Source organism: Gossypium arboreum, chromosome 3 (genome assembly GCF_025698485.1).
Source record: "Gossypium arboreum isolate Shixiya-1 chromosome 3, ASM2569848v2, whole genome shotgun sequence".
NCBI classification, from domain to species: domain Eukaryota; kingdom Viridiplantae; phylum Streptophyta; class Magnoliopsida; order Malvales; family Malvaceae; genus Gossypium; species Gossypium arboreum.
Window position 1 is genome coordinate 15,430,006 of NC_069072.1, and position 21,959 is coordinate 15,451,964.

The window sequence follows — 21,959 nt, forward strand, 5'->3', positions numbered from 1 at the left end:
ATTTGCTCTCATACTCTCAACTCAACCTCCTTTTGCCATCGCATTGCATAGTTGTTGATTTAAAGCTGAAATTTATTGTTTGAAGCCTAATATGTGTATGTTGAGTATCGACTTGTATAAACAAAGTAAAAACACACAAATATCGTACACAAAAAACTCTTAAAGAGGAAAAAATTATGGGTAAATGATTTATCAGCTTTTAACTAAATGAGTAAACAAACAAAAATATAATAGGAAGAAAATAAATCTAAAAATACTAAATGTACAATCTCAAACCTCAAAAGCAAAATTCTAACTCGGGAACAAAATTCTCTCATAGCTACCACGAAATTTTCACCAAAATTTATACGCGACTAGATATTATCTCCCTAAAAAAACCCTTACTGATTGACATGTTTAAATCAGAGTTACAGAGGCCCTTTAAATAGATTAAAGGTCTAATTATACTAAAATAATTCTGAAATAATTAGAGTCCAACTAGGAAAAAAAGTCTTATTAAACTGTACAAAAAGTGACTGCATAACATCAATAATCTTTGTGACATGTAGGCTCTCCTCGCCACGACATTGTCGCTACGTCCATTGCCAAAAACTGTCGCGTCGTCCTAATTTCCAAGACCCTCTTGTCCCGACATCGAACCTGTTTTGACCCTTCTTTAATTACTCATCAATTTTCTTCTAAGATAACTACAATGTATGCGATTAACACAAGTCACACTATCACAATATAAAATACTGCTGAATATATCCATTTTTTTTTACATGTTTTCCTTCATAGGGAAAATGTACATATCCTTGAGAGTTGTAGCGATGGCCTCCCTCTTAATAATTTGTTTTTTATTTCAAGTATAGAATGATTAATATTTAATGTTTTTACATTCCTATATTATTTATTTTATTATTTTATCATGATAAATTATATATGTTAACTATAATTTTTTTATTAAAATGCGAATTATTCACTAATGTACTATATCTTATGTTGTTTAAGCTTCTTTATTCACATTGAATCTTAAATTTAAATATGAAAAAAACTTTTTATATTATTTTTTCATAAAAAATTAGCACATTTTAAACTCATATATTATATAATTTTAAGTAGTTTCTTTTAATAAAATTGAAAAAATCACTTTCATTATGCCTAATTATATGATTTTATTAATACTATAATATGTTAGTCAACTACACTATAAGTGAAGTGACGGATGACTTAATATTAAATCTTTAGTTGACATTAATTATGAATTTAATTCATAAAAATTAATATATGATACATTAAAATATAAAAATTATTATTTTACTAATTTAATTTAATTTTTAATTATGATTAATTCATAAAACATCCATTATGTGAGGGAAAAATAAAATAACATAAAAATTTTAACTAATAGTTATTTTCAAAAAAATATTGATAAAATAAATAAATAATATTACATATTTATTGATAAAATGTAGATGAAAAGATTTAGTAAACAATTATTTTTTGTTGTAAATTAGTAAACAATTATATGGGAATGAGTGATTTGGTTTGTGAATTTATTTAAATATTTTCTAAAAGTTCTAGTTTGATTTTAATGTTTATGTTGGAAGTTTACGGTTATTTCTCTTTAATAATGTCATTTTTAAATTTTAAATTTTTATTTTTTATTAAGGGTGTAATATATTTTATCCTGCGCTTAGTAATTTATTAAAATAGTTAATTTTAATAAAATTAACATAAATTAATGTAAAATTAATTAATTTTTACTTATATGAAATATTTGTTTTTAAGTTGATAAAGGATTTAAGAAATCTTCATGTGCTACATTTATTATCTATTTTAAATATTAATTAAAAACAGAACTGATTACTAAATATTGAAATGTCTTAGAAAAAAAGAAAAGAAAAAGGATAGTTGCCTAACAGAGTGATCCAACTTCAGACTTCCATTTATATATTTAATTAAATTTGATCTAATTTACTAATCCATGACATGTATTTCTGAATAAAATAATTGGAAAGAAGAAATCAAAATCTCTACTTCTCTAGTCCTGTGGTTGAGAATGAGATTGCAGATTGTCATTTTTCAGATATCTTTGTTTGTTTCTTCTACTCAGACAATTTGTCCTTCCTTTTCTTCTTCTTCTTCATGGTGTTTCACCTTTGTATCTACTTTCTAATTATCAGTACATAGAAATATATAAATGATATCATAATATACAACCAACCAACTACCTGCCTCAGCCAGCTTCATTTGGTTCCCTCCTCTTCAAGGTAAATTCTACTGTGCTTTACTTTGCTTTACTCTTTTTTCTTTCTTTTTTTTTTTTTTAATTTTTTCCCTCTCTTAACTACGATACAAAGAAGAAGCAAAGCATATTCCAATCATCAACGTGGACTCACTTGTTCGATAAACTCATTCCTCACCATTCTTATTCGTAAATTGTAAACGCCTTAAAACCCCATCTGTCTTTTCCATTGATATCGACCTTCTTTCTTCCATTTTTAATCCAATTTTAGCTTTATGGGAAGAACCCATCTAAAGTAAGGAATCTGACCTCTGTTTTCTTAATCTAAAATTTTATGTTTGTTTTTTCTTTTCTTCATCATGTTGTTTATAGTTTTAGTTTTAGTATTCCTTCCTCCACTCTGCGTCTGCCTCCTAGTTTCTTTTGCAAAATTCTATAATAGTAGCCTGAATTTTGATCATATGCATGTGACCGCCTTTCAGGATTGCGGAATACTACCCTTTTTTTAAGAAAAAAGACTTTTCTTTGTTTTTCTTCATAAAGAATTTACTATTTTGGTAGCTGAATATTGCCCCATTACTTTCAGCTGTTTGGTTTTCAATTTTGATTTGATTTTAAAGAATTACCCTTTTTGAACCTCCATGTTGTAGCTAGTTGATTTTTGATTAGAGAGGCAATCATTTGCTATCTGATAAATAAAGAAAGTTATGATAACCAATGGAGCAAGTAGGAGTAATTTATTGAGTTTCTTAACAGGATCCTCAACACATACTTGGCAGCCAGTCATGACTGCCGATACGGCCACCTTAAGTTACTGGTTGAATTGGAGATTCTCACTTTGTGCACTATTCATCTTAGCCACTATGGCTGTGGCAGCAATTATAATCTGGAAATTTGAAGGTAGGAAAAAATCAGAACATGAGGATAGGGACAATGATAAAGAAGCTCCAGAGCATTTATATGAGGATGAAGCTTGGAATACATGTCTCAGAAGCATTCACCCTGCTTGGCTGCTTAGTTTTAGAGTGTTTGCTTTCATCATGCTTTTGGCATTACTTCTAGCCAATGTCGCTATTGATGGAAGTGGCATTTTTTACTTTTATACTCAGTGAGTGATGTATCTCTACACCTTACAAATTCCTTTGCTTCTACTTACATACATTTCAGTAACAATTTTGTTTTTGTCCCTGAACAGGTGGACATTTACTTTGGTTACAATATACTTTGGGGTATGTCTCTTGACATTTTTTATCATCTCTATTTATTCGTTTTAAGTGGTGCTCCCTCAGTTTCAGATCGCTAGAGAATCATCCTTTGATGACTTGTTCTGCTACTATTGTAGTTTGGATCAGCAATCTCAGTATATGGATGTCAACAACACTGGGGAAAAGTTGGTGGTGATAGGGGTGATCATTTAAGTTTAGATTCTGAGCAAGGCTCCTACACGCCTCCCATTCTTGGCGAAGCTGCAAATGTGTCCAACCAGTGCAAACATTTTGATGCTCACAGAGCACCTCATTGTCCTCGTAGAGCAGGTGTATGGACTTATGCCTTCCAAATTATTTATCAGGTATGTTTTGTTTACAGATTCTGGGTGAATTGACTGTATGACTTTTGTTTTACCTTGAATGCTGCTCTTTTGTGATTCTAGTGCTCCCTGCTCTTGATTGTATCCTAATTATTCTAGTGACATTTTTACTGCCTTTTCACCTGATTTTTAATTTTTTTTGGTGTTTCCGAATAGACTTCTGCAGGTGCAGTAATACTCACCGATTCAGTATTTTGGTTTATTCTTTTTCCGCTCCTAAAATCCAAAGATTATGATCTGAATTTTGTAAGTATGAAGCTGCAAACTCTAGTGTTCCTGAGATTTTTCTTCTTTTAGTCGGAACTTTTGTTGCAGTATATATGTTTAAACCCCTTTGCTCCAATGGCTTAAATGTAATGCATTTCAAGATGGAGAGATCTTAGCTAAGCTAGTTGCATGTGGGAGCTAGTGTACCTTATGAAGCATTGAATTCTGAAGTTAACGAGCAATGAAACACAGATTCTTTTGACACTGCCTTGAATTCTGTAGTTGACCATTTGTGCCTAAATATGGCCGCCACAATGCAACATGAACTTGGGAAGGTGATCAAAAAAGTTTTATGGCTAGGGCTGCTAACTTCATTCTTTCATTTCCATTCATTTTTCTTCTTGTAATGTATAGTGGGCTGATAACCTACAATGAAACCATGCATACAACAGTACTTGTTATCAATACGAGGACTAAAGTCCATGCAAGTTGCTGGCTGTCTCAAACAATTAGGAGAGTGTTACTTCTAAATTTTGACAAAATGTTTGGTTAAATGTCATTAGATTCCTCCACTTATTCACTACTATCATCACATGTCTTAGGTAGGAAGTGTACAGTCTCGGTGGCACCTCAATCTACTGGTCTTCCTTTTAAGTAATTTAGGATATAAAAGAAGGAAACATTTTACTCTGTTTTCACCTGATTCCATTTAGCTTTCATGTAAGAAGAGTTGAAATGCTATTCTTTTTTTTGTATTACATCTTTTTTCTGGGATTTACGTACGTCCACGTTGTCAACTGCAGTTGATTGTCTGTATGCACTCGATCAATGTTGTTTTCCTACTTGGTGACACAATTTTGAATTGCATGGTAAGTTTCCCTTTCTTGATTGTCTTGGTGGCATGTCATTTCTAGTATCGTCTTATCAATAACAAAGCTAATTTTCCCTTTTACTTGCAGCGGTTCCCATTTTTTCGGATTGCATATTTTGTTTTGTGGACGGGCACATTTGTTGTTTTCCAATGGATCATCCATGCTTGTATTAACCTTTGGTAATGTTATATTTCCAGGTTACAGTTTTATCTATAGTTCAAATATTTTACCTCTCTTTTTTGTGAAATGCTTTATTCTCATATTGTGTTACCTATCTCTTTGCAGGTGGCCGTATCCGTTCCTTGACTTATCATCGCCATATGCTCCGTTATGGTACACATTCAATCTTTTATTAATTGTCACTGCAGACCCTGCAGTTATGTTTTGATATACACACACACAGAGTCTTTAGGAAACCAATTGAAGTGAAAATTCATTGAATGGTTGAAATAAAGTCGGCGCTGTAATACCTAGTATCATACTAAAGCAAATGCAAGTTTTAGTTCCTTGTGCTGGTTGTTTGATATGAGCAACTTGTGGTGATCAGCAGTCGTGTCAGAACTGTATTGAACTCAATAAAATGTGCTGCTAATGTGCTCCTCCGTTTATATCTTGGACTGAAACAGGTACTTGGGAGTAGGGCTGATGCATATCCCATGCTATGGCATCTTTGCTTTAATAATTAAACTCAAGACCTTTTCTTTCTCAAGGTCATCACCTGAGTCCTTTCGAAAAAGGACATGAAAAGTGAGATTCCCGGTGTTGAAATTCGGGGATGCTATCAGCTAGCAGGAAGGTTACAGAAATCTAGTGTCTTCATTTTGATGGAAAAAAAAAAACTAATTGTTCATGGAAGTGCAAGCTATAGAGTCCATGGTAGGAAGGTATACCAAATATATGATCGAATTTGTATAGAACCATTGTCGACATGGTAAATATAGAAGATTTTTAACCTAAGCTATAGATTGTGCGACTTGCAATATACACATATAAGACAGGGTTAAAATTCTTCTCCACAGTAATCTTTTTCATTCATGAAGACATGTATATTCTTCCCTGGAAAATAAAAATCTGGAGGTAAGAAGGTTACAAGAAACTAAATCAATAAAATATTTGTGTTTTGGTAACAAAAGGAGAAGTCACGAATATCAATGCCTTAAACTCCGGAATTGCTGTTTCGGGTAAGTGCAGATGTTAATGTTACACTACTAACTAATGGATTTTGTCACAGGACAACTAATAGGCTAACCATCTATCTTGGGCTTTTCTCTTGATTTCAACTTCATCGCAAATAATCTATTAAAGGTGAGCATTCGATCGAATCGAATCGAATAAAAAAAATTTGGGTTAATAGAGTTAACGAATCATATTTTATTATCCTAATTTGATTTGAAATTTTCGCAAATCCAGTCGAGTGAGATAGAATTCGAATCGATTCAAATTGAATATATTTGTTCGATTTAAATTTTAAAAAATAATTTTAGGTCCTTATAACCACTATCATCTATCATAATAAAATTTGTCCACCTTAATTAAATTATTTATTAACTTTCATCACCTCATAATTTATTTATTAATCTTTTATATATGGGTTAGCTTCTCCCTTGTTTAGTTGTTTGATTATCTTCATATTCTTGTCACTATATATTTTGGAATTAAAAATATATTAAATGTAAAAATATGATTTTTTAATAAAAGTTATTTTAAATATAAAATGTGAAATTAATAGCAATATAAAATTTTAGCACTAATATTTTACGGCATAATTAATAATTCAATTTTAATATAAATATTTAATATGACTAAACAATTTAATAATATAAATAATATAAAATGTAAAATTTAATTTAATAATATAAATAGTATATATAAATAAAATTATTACTATTTATATTTAGTGATATTTTTGGATAATTTTAATTTTTATTTGAGACTAAAGGGTGAGAAGTAAAAGTTTAGGAGGAAAATAAAAAGTTTTGAGGAATAAAAGTTTAAGGGAAACTAAATAGGGGAGTAAAATTTTGGAGGGAAAATATTAAATAAAATTTGAGGGGATGGGTTTGGGGTAGATGGGAGGTGGGAGGTGGATGGGAAGGGAGTAAAAGTTTTAGGGGGAAAGTGGGAGGGAGTAAAAATTTTGGGAAAAAATAAAAAGTTCTCAGGGCTTTTGGGAGTAAAATTTTGAGAAAAAGTAAATGAGAGAGTAAAATTTTGGTGGAAAATAGATTTTGGGTATATTGGGGGGTTGGGATGGGAGTGGAGTAAAAGTTTTTGGGGAAAAGTGGGAAGGAGTAAAAGTTTTGAGAGAAAAGTAAAAAGGTTTGAGAGTTTGGGATAAAAATGTAAAATATTATAGTTTGATATTCGAATTATTCGAATTATTCAAGTTATTCGAATTCGAAAACTCAACTCGATTCAAACTCGAAATTCGAAAAAAATTCGAGTTGACACGAATAACTCGATTAACTCGAATAACTCGATTCGTTTAACTCAAAATTTGAGTTTTTTTCGATTTTTTCGAGTCGAATCGAATTTTACTCACCCCTATAACCTATAATGAACAGGCGGAACTCTTCGATCAGAACTCTTCTAGTCTTAAACCTTTGAAATATTGGAATAAACTTCTACTTAATTTTATTGTTACTAATCATCCTCTTAGATAGCTATGGATTTTTTTATTTAAGTGAAAATAATTTTAGATTTATTTTGCGGATATGAGGGCCACCTTACCAATACTCTGGTGGTTAGGAGTTTTGAAAAATATATAGACATGATGTGAATGCAAAATGTGACTTGTCTATTTCACTAAAACAAGTGAGAAATTGTTAAGATCTTGTGCCTAAGTGTAGTTCATTCCTCATTTGTACATATAGTTTTTCGAACAAATTAAATTTAAAAAAAAATTAATTATTCACATCAATATCGTTTATGTTTCTCCTCGTTAATTTTTGCACGTAAAACAAAATATAAGTTAATATTGACTCACTGATTATCTAATATTTAACTAATACTAAGTTGCATTATATGGTTAGATCGTAATGCGATAAGACAACTTGTATTAATAAATCTAAAATATCTATAGTTTGATGAGTTGAAATTCAGCAAATTAATTAAATAACTATTATATTGTCTTTCAAGTCTACTTAGGAAGGTATCTTGTCTTGGATACTATGCTCAAAGTTTCTGGTTCTCACAGAGAGAATTAACTTTTCTACTGAAAGTTAATAAAAGTTTTCATTCTGTGTGTTTGATTCTTTTTGTTTGACTCCACACTCAAAGGAATTTGGAGTTTAAGGATAACAGAGAAAATCGTTTGGTAAAAAGTAAGGAAATGACTTAATCGTCTCACACAAAACGTCAGTGATAATTCAATTAAGGATTTATTGCTAATATCATAAGACTCGATTTTAAGAAAAAAATTAAACTTCTACATGTCTAATAACACTGTTTTCTAAATTAATTTTTTCATCACAAGGAGAAATATTTAGTCGAGAAAGACTTGTGAAAAAACGAGTAATTAATGTATAGAAGTAATGTTACAACTTGATAAATAAATTACATATTATATTATTAATTGAGAAAATTACTATACAGGTAAACTCCACATATATAAAAATTTCTTAATTGCATAACCAAAGTTCATCTCATATTTTTATTCTATTAATTAATAAGATTAATTACAACTAAGCAAAGTCAACTAACTTCTTGTATGGTGGATGGATACCAAACCACCCTACACGTTTCATTTTAACTAAATAAAAATACCTTCGTAGCTTCTATTCATGATCATTTTATATATTTTTGTTACTTTTATTTGATAATCTTCTTTTAATCCAAACTGTTAGTTATAAGTACTAAAAATAAGTCAAATAAAACATTATAGTTGACATATTAATTATGTGCAAATTTATATACCGTAAATATATATATATATATTGATATAATTGATTTAGGTAAAAATTTTCTAATAATTATAGATTTAAAATTAATCACTAAAAGTAATTTTCTAATAATTATAGATTTAAAATTAATCACTAAAAGTGTTAAATAAAGCTAGAAATTCTATATGTGAAATTCACAAACTTTAAATACAAATGTGTGTTTAAAATAATATACAATAAATAATGAAATATAAAATTTGAAACTAAAATAACAACACATATGCAATGTGTACAAAATTAAAATAAAAATAGTTTAACTTGTGAGTAAAAGAAAATGAAATAGATAAATACATCATATTAAGAATATTAAATGTACTCTAATTATTTCTCATAGTATTATCTTTTTTCTATGCCACGTCAAAAAGTTATCAAGTTAGTGGAAAAAATTTAATATTAATATTTTATATTTTAAAAATTAAATATCGAAGCTAACTTGTGACACTAATACAATCAAGGACTATCTATATACACAAATTTGATGGAGAACATTTTATATTAAAAGTTATTTTTCAAGTTCATTCAAGAATTATTATTAGTGTAGTCGTAAATAATTTGCTTATAAATTTGTTTTACACGAGTTTAATTTATAGATATATTAATTTTAATTCTTTTATTTAAAAATTATATAGAAAGATGAAAAGACAAAAAAATTATTATTATTATTATTTTAATAAAATAATATATTCAATTAAAAATTTTGTCAAAAATTATTAAAATCCAAACAGGGAATGGTAAAAATAATATTAATGAGATGCAGGTCGGTCCATGAAGGCGGCTCACCTGTCACTCCATTTTCTATTGCCCAAAATTTATATCAACGATGATAAAAGTAATTGGTCAATTGATTCTCAAGGATGGATCCCCAAAAGGAAAAATAATATCCCACCCACTAATTAATGGATAAAGTGAATTTATAAAAACATAATATTGTTTTTAATGGTATAAATTTATATTTGATCATGGCTAAATCATCTCTTCAGCCTCGAAAATTCTACTGAAAAATGGAAGAATTTAAGTAAAATTATAAACCTAAAAGATTAGATTTAAACAAAAATAATAATAATAAGAACTATAAATTGTCTTCCAACTTTTAAAATCCGCTTAATTTGACTACTTTACATCAATATAATTATTTAAATATAAAATTTTCAATATTACTAAACTCTTTTTATTAGGTAAACTATATCCATTTTATATATGTTTGAAATGTTACATTTTAATTACTTATGTTATCGTGTTGTAATATTTTAATAATTGTTATTAACGGTGTAATGGTAAGCTGAGATGACACGTTAAATCATCATTTTAAACAAAATTATACAATTAGTTCTCATATTTTTTTCATTTTGATCAATTTAGTTTTTTTTTTATTTTATATTCTTTAAACTTTTCACTTGTTTTTTTTTTCATTCTCTTTTGTTTCTCCTTCTGCTTTTCCTACTTCTCCATTTCTTTTAACATATCAGGAAGTCGAATTGGCAGTGAAAAAAAAGTAGGAAGTCGAAATTCATCATTATTAATAACCAAAACCCATAAACTCATACCATCTACTAACCATCAAAACCCTTCACTACTACTATGACCTCCTTTCGAAAATATCTCAAAAAATTTACAACTTTTGGACTAGCTAAGATCAAATCTCTTTCACTGGCCATTAAATCGGCTCGATTTTCTAATATGTGCTCCTCTATCACTAGTCAGTGTCTAATCTTTGACTCTCTGTGATTTTTTGGGGCTTATTAATTGTTGTTTACCTGGATTCTTGATTGATTTGAACGTGGGTTTATTTTGTGAGGGGTGATATTGTTGGGTTTGTCACGAATGAGGTCATGGTAGTGATGAAGGTGTTCCTAGATGAAATTAAAATGATGGGTGGTGGTGGAGGGTTTTGTTAGGTAGCAAATGGTATGAGTTTATGGGTTTTGATAACTTTTGACTTCCTACTTTTTTTCATTACCAATTTAACTTCCTCATATGTTAAAAGAAATAGATAACGTAGGAAAATAAAAAGGAGAAGCAATAGAGAATAAAAAAAAAGTCTAAAGAACATAAAAAAAATTTAAAGTGCTCAAAATGAAAAAATATGGGGATCAATTGTATAATTTAATTTAAATTTTTTATTTAGAATGATGATTTAACGTGCCACATTAACTTACCATTACTCCGTTAACGATAATTAATAGTTCAATGACTAAAATGTTACAACACGATAATATAAGTGACTAAAATGTAATGTTTTAAACATAAGTGACTAAAATCTAACTTAAGATAAATAGAGTGAGCATGGGTGTAGTTTACCCTTCTTTATTTTAAGAATCTGACTTTTTTTTTTTTTTCTGTTTGGGTGATAGAATATGACTTCTTATCATTAAAGAAAAGATCTACGGAGTCCAAGTAAGAACAAACGACCATATGCCTCAAAACATTAAACAAAGCCCAGCCAAAGCCGACAAAGCAATCTGTCAACATCGTGGTGATCTGTATTTAATAATATTTTGATTTTATGTCAATTCATGATCTATTTCTAGTAATTATATTTTAGCATAAAATATAATCATTATTAAAAATTTTAAAAGAATAATTGTTATTAAACTTGATGAATAATTTTAGAATTTATATTACATATAAATAAATTTTATAATACAACACATTTATACTGGCAGAATAGAATGTGCTCAAAACAAATTGAGAAATTAGTTTTTTTAAAAATTTTTATTTAATTTATCAATCTATGTTGTTTTTGGAGAGAGAGAGAAAAAACGCATTTTACAGGGCTCGTTATCACTGATGTGGCAATAAAAACACACCCTATAAAACGTATTTTCCTTTCAACAGTAACTTTTCTAGCGGCTAAAAGGATTCTAACAGCCATAATATTTCCTATATAAACCCCCCAAACTTCATTCTTTTCAACCAAATACTTAATATTCATTCCTCAATCTTAAATTCTCAATCCTCGATTTTCAACCCTCAATTCTCAATTCTCAATTGTTTTTTAATTCTTTTTCTGAATTTTATTCTCTTTGATTTTATTTTATTTGTTATATTTTTAAATGGCAAATCAACTCATTCATTTGGATGACAAACATATCTTTGCTGTTCAATTACAAATGGTAAAAAAATATTATTAAATTATTTAATTTTAAATAGTTAATTATTATGTTGTTTAAATTATTAATTTTTTATGTTTATATAATCTGCCCAAATATCAGATTTTGGAGACGTACATAAGCAATTTAAGTGAAAGTACACCAAATATCATTTATGGACACTTGCAGGATTTTTATATGTGGCTCACATGCTCGGGGGACTAAATTGGACCCGCTACTTATCAGTGTTTTGGTCAAAATATGGAGATCAGAGACACACACATTTCATCTTCCTTGCGATGAATGTACAATTAAACTCGATGATATTAGTTTACAACTAGGTCTATCAATCGATGTGGAAGTCATTACGGGGCTAATAATTAGTGTCGATTGGAGTCCAACATACGAACAACTACTAGAGAAGGTACCGAATAAGTTTAGGGGTAGCTGAATCGAGATGAGATGGTTGGAGGAAAACTTTCAAACTATCGAGGCTTCTGCGAGTGACGTTAAAAAAGAAAACAATTCACGCGCGCATTCATCTTGAGGTTGATTAGGGTTTTGCTAATGCCAGATAACTTAGTTCGGAATCAGTAGTGCTAGCGACATTATAACAAGAAATGTGTCGAGCAACGATACCAGAAAAAGTTAAAATCGGTGGTTGCATACTCCTTCTTTAATCGTGGGCATGGTATCGACTACTATTTTTACGGCCTCAGGTAGAACTCCCTTACGAACTCTAATATGGTAAAATTCATTTGATAATATCATTATTGTTTTTATTTTTCATTGTTGTAATTTTGAAATAACATATTATTTAAATAGGTTGAACAATATCGCGAGACACAACGGTATATCGACCTAGCTCGAGGATATCCGACTAGCTTTAGATCAACAAACCGAAGATGGGGTTAGTTTATGAATTTCAAAGTTAACAAGTTTTTATTCCAGCATTTGAAATTAAATATTAGGCACATGCTAAAATATATAAAATTGTACTGCAGTTTGTATGGATGCCATATGCGGATCCGAGGACTCAAAAATGCGTCTCGGTCGAATTTTTGGCCAACCGCAACATTTGGCACGTGAAAGTGCCATTGGTCGTTTTTGCAATGATTGAGATACACGAATTCGGTCGAGTGATGCAGTAGTTTAAGTGTATACAACGTATTTTGTCGCCACCCTAGAAGCTCGATGACCTGCACAAGATTAACATGCGGGGAGCACTCAAGGAAGATTAACCAACGTTCCACAAGAAGTAAATCGAGATTTGACAACATAAGTATGATTACTTGCCAACGCGGGAATTATTTTACACGCTGGAGTTGGCGACATCTCCAGATTACATGGATTGGTTCAGGCATAATGGCAAGTCGTATCTACTGTCGACTTCAGAAAGGAGTAAGCAATGTCGTTGTAAGAGGTCAAGTCAAGGGTCCATCAATCCTAGGTCGGGAAAAGATGCTGTGGGAGGATCAACATCTGCTCCATCTCCACAGGAGGACCCGATTGTTATACAACCTCCTGACCAGTATGATTCATTTGTTTTTTGTTCTAACCCAGTTTATTTGACACAAGTATCACATCATATCACATACAATCACTCCCCGCATCAACACTTTCAACTCCAGTTTATTTTACACAAGTACCAGAGCACGCACAACCATTCCTTGCATCAACACATTTAGCACCAGATTATTTTGCACAAGCATCATATCACGCACAATCATTCTCTGCATCAACACCTCCTCTAAAGGTATATTTCACACAATCGCCACCCACTGTACCATACTACACGCCGATGTTGCCAGCAATATTAACACATATGATATCACTGATAATTCTCGCCTTTTATCTGTAATTGACCCATGTGACACCACATACTTATTCGTCGATAGTGTCACAAACACCCCCAGCATTGTTGTTCTACCGAAGTGGGTCATCCTTACAACCACCGACTCAAACAATGGGGTTGTATGATGGGCAGTTAGAACACGGTTGCAATCAACCATGAAAGAAGGAGATGATTGTGGAAATCAACCCCGACATACATGTGAAAATGAAGACAAAAGTTGATGAGGTACTGCCAACCCAAATAGTGCGACGAAACCCTAGGTGTGCTCGATACCCACCCGATTGTGGCACACATCCAGGACACCAATGATTATGTTATTTGTAATTTTCTCAAATTGTATACTTTGTTTTACATCCTAAATGTACACTTATTTACAATATACGAAACAAGTTTATTAAATTGGTTTGTTTTGTACCATATTATATTATGAGTCTAAAATTTACAATTATTTATGTTACTTTTTCATTTAAGTTTTTCTTTGTCCATTTGTTAATCAAAATATTTTGAGAAAGCAAATATTTGCTGAAAAGGTATGAAAAAAGATTAAAACTGTAGCTTGCGTATTATAATATATCTTACTTCAATAATTAATATTGACTTACAATTTACAGAAAAAAATTAATGAATAAACGAATAAGTTAATGTTTTAATTAGCTTTTCTTCTTGATGCTCCTGGGTTGTATGGACATGTTGACGTCATTTACCTTGGGTTCCTACAGTAACCGCATAACCTTTGTAACACCCCTAACCCGTATCCGTCGCTGGACTAGGGTTAAGAGGTATTACCAGTCATATAGGAACGAGTCATATTCATTTCATAATCAACATAGCATCATAATCATACATCAATACATAGTCCCTTACATAGGTCAACAAGACCTTAAATATGCTTTAGAAAGGGGTCGGGACTAAACTAAATTCATACAAAATTTTTCAAAAGTTAAACATTTTTCAAAGTTATAAAGGTCACAAGCCCGTGTGGGGTGAACAAGACGTGTGCCCCACACGGCATTAGACACACCCATGTGTCTAGACGGTGGCAAAACAGAGCATACATACTGACTTGTCCATATGGCCACAAGGCACGTCCGTGTGCCAGGCTGTGTGAAAATTAAGAAGGCTACTGACTTGGGTCACACGGCCAATCACACGCCTGTGTGTCTAGCCCATGTGGCACACATGATCAATAGACACGCTCGTGTGTCTAGGCCATGTCAAAACTATAGGGTATACTGACTTTAAATCGTAGGGTACCCTAAGGGACACACAGCCGTGTAATATACCCATGTGTCGCACACAGCTGAGACACACGCCCGTATAGACAAAAATAGGCCATTTATAATGCCAAAATGCCACTCTTTAAGGGTCTTCCCTGTAAGTATCAAAATCAATTCAATTCATACCAAATTTTCAACCAATTCATAACCAAAACATACACCATTCATGACATATCATTATCAACAATTTCATGCTTGTAATCCATACCAAATCATGCCAAAATATTACCAAATTCCAAAATAAACACATACCACAACTAACCAAAATTGACCATTTCATTTGGTCATTCAAGAATGCATCAAAACATAGTCATTCAAGAATGCATCAAAACATACCATTTTTGAACACAAGACATATACCAAAATTCATTCATAATCACATCCATAACCAAGCCATATCACATTGCTAGATATATACATATTACAAAACATATTCAAATACTTCTAGCCTATACATACCATACTTTAATATTCACATTTTCAAAAGGTACCAAAATATAGTTCAATAGTGTAGTGATGATCTTCGATGATCCCTGAGCTCCCAATAGCTTTGATATCTATAAAACAGTTAAAAACACACACAAAGTAAGCTTTCAAAAGCTTAGTAAGCCATATACAAATAAACTTATCACAAATCACAACTATAAACAAATCATTTGTATGAATCATGGCATAACTCAATGTCAAGTTCATATTTCTCATTTATCTCAAATACTCACAACTATTTGCTCATATGTACATCACATTTTCACATAATACAGACATATTTCATATGTTCACACATATATACATATGCTTACCTTTCATTCTTAATCTTAATATACATTTCAAACGTACCTGAATTGGATACATGTTCACATAGTCATTCATTTTCTCAGAATGCCCTTTGAGCTGTTCGAAATCAATAAGGATACTCGGATAGCTCGGAAAGCTCGTACAATGCCAATGTCCCAGACGTGATCTTACATGTAATCAAATATTGATGCCACTGCCCCAGACAGGGTCTTACACGAAATCAAATACGATGCCGATGTCCCAGACATGGTCTTATACGTAAATCATAAGTCAATGCCAACATCCCATATGTGATCTTAAATGAAAACACATATCGGATCCTATGTCATGACATATGTATCCTAACTATTTTTACGGTTGGTACGGGACTTTTCAGACGTCGAAATTTTGTTGATACTTTCTCGGATATCTCATACTCAACTCATATAATTATTCATCATTGGTCAAGAGCATATAAATAATAATTCAATTCAAAACACATTTATTTGTATATTGACTTACCTCGTACGGATTCGAACGAACGGAGTCAACTACTCGACGACTTTCGACTTTCCCCGATCTAATTCTGTTTTCTTTGGTTCTTGATCTAAACATATTCGAATTTAACTCTTTTATTCAGAAAATCATTCAATTCAATCCATATATACATTTTTAGAGTATTTTACAAATTAGCCCTCATATTTACACTTTTGACATTTTAGTCCCTAATTCATAAAATCACAAAATACACAAAATTTCCTTATACCCATGCTTAGCCAAATTTTCATAGTGTTCATACCAAAGATGCATACTTTTTCACCTGACATGGTTGTGAAAACACCTCTTGCAATACGTGTTTTGCAGCCACATGTTTGACATGACAATAGAAAGTATGTCCTACAAAAAGCATTTTCACTGCCATGTTAATTGAAAACGCTTCCTGCATGGGGCGTTTTCTCTTTGGTCATTTTAACCCCCAAGCCAACTTGACTGCTTCTTCCTCTGAGCCCCTACAACCTGGGATTCCAAAGATAAAAAGAAAAAATTTCCCATTTTACCCCACCCATCCCTTATAATACACATTCCTATCCCCTACTTACCCATATCGCTTTGCAACTCAAGGTCCAAGTTGACAGTGATTATACTATCTCGGATTGAAGTGTAACTAAGGCTTCAGTTTTACAAAGGTTATGTTGTCAAGGGATAGAGCATAACTGGGGTCGTAGTTGATTATGGTTATGCTGGCACGACAACGAGTTTCTCATTGTCAGAGGAGCATGCTTTATAACACTCATACACAAGTACGAGGAAGCAAAAAGGCAATGGGCTTTCCAGTATAATCAAGTAATCGTGTTGTCCATCTCCACTGAAGACGATGAACTTGTTAGTATAATATGTTACACCCCAATTCTATCATAGGTTATAATAGTGGGATCATTAGCTTCGGTGGTGATGGATAAGATGCATTACTTGATTATACTGAAATGCCATTACGTTTTTCTTTCCCATACTTATGTATGAGTTTTATAAAGCATCCTCTTCTAATGAGAAATACTCGTTCTTGTGCTCGTATAACCATTATCAACTATAACCCCATTTATGCTTCATCCCTTAACAGCATAACCTTTGTAAACTTGAAACCCTAGTTATAATTCAACCCAATACCGTATAATCACCATCAACTAAGATATTAAGTTGCAACATAATCCAACTTCCCTGTTGATGACTCCATACTCACATGGCAGATAAAATTTGTAGGTCACCCAACTCCACGTCACCACCGTAAATTCAAACATTCCTTAAAACTATAACCATGTCAATATTAAACACGAACAAAAATAAATCTACAAACTTCTAATTTCCAACCACAACAAAAAAAAAAGGGAAAAAAACAATTTTTAGCAAAGTGAAAACCCATCTTACAGAGCACATTTTCACTTCCATATAAGTGAAAACGCACCTTGTAAGACGCATTTTTAGGAGAAAGAATAAAAATGTGTCCTCTATGGCGCGTTTTTATCGATGCGGCAGTGAAAACGCATTTTACAGGGTGTGTTTTCCTTTTTTCTCTCCAAAAATAGCATAGATCGATAAATTTAAAAAAAAAATAGCCTAGTTTCTTAAAAAAATTTGCAACATATTCTATTAATTTTATGATTTATATATTATAATTAAGGTATAGTTTATTAAAAAATTATGAATTAAACTATAAATATTTATAATAAGAAATATTTAAAAGATACTATCAACATAAATTTGAAATGATTTTAAATAAAAGAATATGTATCAATATGAAAAGAAAAATGATATGTCTTATACTCCATTTGTATCAAAGGCACATGGTAAGTAGACCTACCCATGGGTCGAGCTACTCGGCCTGGCCTGAAGGTTTACCTGAAAAGTGAGAGAGTTTGGGCAAAAATATAGGCTTAAAAAATGGGCTTTGGCAAAAAAATGCATGTTTAAAAAATGGGGCGAGCCTCAAGTAAGGCTTTTTTGGCCCGAGCTCAACTTGAATTTGCAAAAAGAAAAAAAATCTACTATTTTCACATTGTTTGCTGCCATTTCATTATTATGTTACTACTATTTTGTTATTATTATTTGGATATTGCATAACTCTTATTTTATTGTTAATTTTACTACTATTTTAGAGGTATTTACTTGTTAAGTTGAACTTATGTTAGTGTTATTTAAGTATAATTTTTTAAAATTTATTTTTAATTTATTGGGAAACATTTTTTAATTTTTTATTTATAAAAAGTTTAATACGAGCGGGTTGGGCCCAGGTTTTAGCATTTTTATCCGGGTCGAGCCAAGGCCGAGCTTATCAATTTGACATAAATTCTATTAAGGCCCGACCTAGCCCATGGATAGGTTTAGTGGCAAGCAAAAAGGTACTTGAGCAATAAGCTTGTCACTAGCAAGTCGGGATGCCATCTACACACTCACCCTTTCAGAGCGACCACCGAGTGGCTTACTTTTCATTGAGAACATGAAGTTGTTGGTCACCAAACATCACGTGGGCTCAACTGCTTTATCCTATCAAGCCAGAATGAAGGATAAGATTTGTCCTGTCACAGGCATCCTCGTCCCATCGAAGACATCCCTCCGACGCGTTCCGTAGTGATGGCTAAATGACAAGTCCAACATATTAACACAATCTTACACGGGACCTCTACCTATAAATACCTTTAAGAACGATGAGGAAAGTATTGACCCTTCAAGAATACTAAGCTTACACTCTGTCAACACTCTTTCAACCTTTAGCCTTTTACGTTCTCTTTTCCACCACTATCCATAGCCTTTGGCTCTCCACTCCGACTAGGTGAATTGGCCTCCATAGCAACCACCCTTATCTCCCTCATACTTTTCTCCTTTTGCATACAGTATCAACAACGTGCTATTTCCTTTCTATTTTCTAAAACTGATTCAACTAAGAACTACTAATAATGAATCTGCTTTGTCAATGCCAACAATGATAGGACATGAATGATCGTCACTAAAAAAACTATGTTTTACGAATAAAATGAATATAATATGATCCCTTGTGTTCAATGAAAAATGAAGAACACCATTATTTATTGGCATAATGACTTTTTTACCCTTAAATCTTATAAGAAAAAAAATCATTTTTGCCCTCCATTTAATTTTCATCTCTTTTAGCCACTGAATTTGCATTGTTTGTAAAATCGTCCTAAAATAGTGATGCGAGTCTCAAGACTTAATTTCAAGCCCATGGACATGATAGACTTACACTACCTTAAAGCCCAATCATAAGACCTAAATCCAAGTAGTTGAAGTCAAAATTCAACTTATTCGTTCAATACTTTATCACAAAGAAATTTCAAGAAAAAAGTTGAGGATCCAAGATGATGTACTTTGGAATTCAATACAGAGCGAGGATAAATTAGAAGAAACTAATTTTGTTTGTGGACTTAAAATCTCAATCCATGATAACAAACCCATGTGGAAGATATTAACAAGTTTAGGCATTACACTTCAAGGATCCCAATCAAGCCCACACGCCTAACTATATTATAATTAGTTGACTTGTTATGCATTTTTTGAAGGGATCTAGGCATTTCTGGGTCAATAAGTTGTCTTAATGTTGCGACATGTATAACATGTTAGGAATTAATTAATTTTTTTAAAATTTTAAAAAATATATTTTTTTAATTTTATAATTTTAAAAATTAATTAATTATTAATATAACATCATGTATATATCATATTAACAAATATTAATTTTTTTCATCTATTTTAGATGATTCTACAAATAATAAAAATTTAAAAGTTACATAACACTAAACTTTTTAAAATAAATCATTATGGCTTGTTTATTTTGTTCCAACGCCTTTATAAATATTCCCCGGTCCTCTTTCTGATCAACAAAATACTTCACACATTACCATGACTACTGAAGGAGCTGATATTAGAGGAGATGTCCTAGAGTCCATCCTCTCTCATGTTCCCCTCATCCATATCCTCCCTGCAAGCCACGTCTCTAAATCATGGAATCACGCCGTCTTCTCCTCTCTTCGCTACTTCAACCGCCCCAAACCTTGGCTCTTTCTCCACTGTCAAAACTCACGCCCTCCGTACGCCTCCTCCTCCTCCGTCGCTTACGACCCACGGTCCAGCCACTGGCTCCGTATCCATAACAAAAACCCATCCCTCCAATACGCCTTAGCTATCCGTTCCTCCTCCAACTCCTCCCTTCTCTACATGCTCTCTCCCTCCAAATTCTCCTTCTCTTTCGACCCCTTCCACTTGAGGTGGCACCATGTGGACCCACCCCTCGTTTGGCGAACCGACCCTGTCGTAGCCATGGTTGGCCGCCATGTCATCGTCGCCGGCGGTGCATGCGATTTCGAGGACGACCCCCTTTCTGTTGAAATCTACGACCTCGACGCTCGCAGGTGGGACGCCTGTGATGCCATGCCAGCAATCCTCAAAGACTCTGCTGCTTCCGCGTGGCTCTCTGCCGCAGCCAGTTCAAAATCATTGTACATAATGGAACAAGTTTCCGGCGTTACGTATTCTTTCGATCCCACGTCCAGGATTTGGTCCGGACCGTTGGATTTGCGTCACGATGAGAACATTTTCTTTTCGGTGATTGGTATTTTCGGGGACAACTTGGTACTGGTGGGGTTACTCGGAAACTCTGAGAATGTTAAAGATGTCAAAGTGTGGGAAGTAAAGGGGAAATCATTTGAGATTCTTGAAGAAATTGCGATAATGCCAAAAGAGTTGGTGGAAAAGCTGAAAGGGGAAGACGCAAGTTTAAATTCAATAAAAATAAGTTCTACAGGTGACTTTTTGTATATATACAATCCCCGAGAGCCTGAGGAACTGGTGATGTGTGAGATTGGGGGCGAAGGGATTTTCCGGTGGGGAAGTTTGAAGAACCCGGCGGTGAGCGACCGGAGTAGGGTGGCGGAGAAGATGGTGCTTACATGCGCGGACGTGGGGTTGGGTGATTTAGGGAAAGCGGCGGAATCCGGCAAAGTACGTTTTAGTATTTGTGAATAATGGGATTTTCATTTGATTATTAAATTAATTGGTGGATATATGGTTTTAGGCAGGATGAATATTTGAAGTTTTGAACAATTTGGTTATTACGATATCTCTGTCTGTTTTTATTTCTTAAGTAATTGTGTTAATTTTAATTCTAAAATGATCACATCGTTGACTATGAACACCATATTCTTTTCTAAACCGCTCCAATCAAAACTAACACTAATTTTGATTTATGGTGAAGGTAGGAAAACCCAGAAGGAAAATAACCCTTCCCTTTTTTTTTTATTTCTTCTCCTTCATATTGTCTAAGAGAATTAATAAACAACTCATCTACCTCTGGCCTCTTGTTCCCGTTTAACACATTCATTATATATATATCATTGGATCAAGACTTGAGATTTTTATAAAATTTTCAGGTCGGTTAGTTTGAAAAGAAAAACAGTGAAAGTAACTTCCCTAAATAAATAGTGGTTTTTTTATTTCATCTTCTTCATATTGTTAAAGTTGCTGGAAGTGTGTAAAAATTATTTTGTTTTAAATTTGGCCCAAGTCAAGTTGAGCCTATCAAGCCAGCTTCTGGATAGTCTTAAGTATAATTGTTGGCTGTAT

At 32.3% G+C, this 21,959-nt stretch overlaps 2 protein-coding genes across 6 annotated transcripts; both read left to right on the forward strand.

Annotated features, from left to right (window-relative positions):
* The first annotated feature begins 1,868 nt into the window (after positions 1-1,868).
* On the forward strand, positions 1,869-6,026 carry LOC108474624 (uncharacterized). Of its 5 annotated transcripts, none has more exons than XM_017776607.2 (9): positions 1,869-2,252; positions 2,984-3,335; positions 3,423-3,456; positions 3,570-3,797; positions 3,972-4,061; positions 4,826-4,891; positions 4,982-5,073; positions 5,180-5,227; positions 5,521-6,026. In XM_017776607.2, the coding sequence occupies exons 2-9, from the start codon at positions 3,013-3,015 to the stop codon at positions 5,636-5,638; spliced, it is 999 nt and encodes a 332-aa protein (XP_017632096.1). In that variant the 5' UTR covers positions 1,869-2,252; positions 2,984-3,012; the 3' UTR covers positions 5,639-6,026. The 5 variants fall into 5 exon arrangements, with proteins under 5 accessions (XP_017632096.1, XP_017632098.1, XP_017632097.1 ...); XM_017776608.2 differs by lacking the exon at positions 1,869-2,252 and adding an exon at positions 2,278-2,522; XM_017776609.2 differs by lacking the exon at positions 3,972-4,061.
* A 14,146-nt stretch (positions 6,027-20,172) lies between these two features.
* LOC108475652 (F-box/kelch-repeat protein At1g23390-like) lies at positions 20,173-21,529 on the forward strand. Its single transcript, XM_017777638.2, has one exon. The coding sequence runs from the start codon at positions 20,241-20,243 to the stop codon at positions 21,360-21,362; it is 1,122 nt and encodes a 373-aa protein (XP_017633127.1). The 5' UTR covers positions 20,173-20,240; the 3' UTR covers positions 21,363-21,529.
* Positions 21,530-21,959: the final 430 nt, after the last annotated feature.

Bases quoted from the DNA above. Each gene is read 5' to 3' on its own strand.
- LOC108475652 (XM_017777638.2), top strand. From the start codon at position 20,241: ATGACTACTGAAGGAGCTGATATTAGAGGAGATGTCCTAGAGTCCATC.
- LOC108474624 (XM_053025542.1), top strand. From the start codon at position 2,935: ATGATAACCAATGGAGCAAGTAGGAGTAATTTATTGAGTTTCTTAACA. The intron at 3,798-3,971 runs GTATGTTTTGTT...GTTTCCGAATAG, and splicing joins CCTTCCAAATTATTTATCAG to ACTTCTGCAGGTGCAGTAAT. The intron at 5,228-5,520 runs GTACACATTCAA...GGACTGAAACAG, and splicing joins TCGCCATATGCTCCGTTATG to GTACTTGGGAGTAGGGCTGA.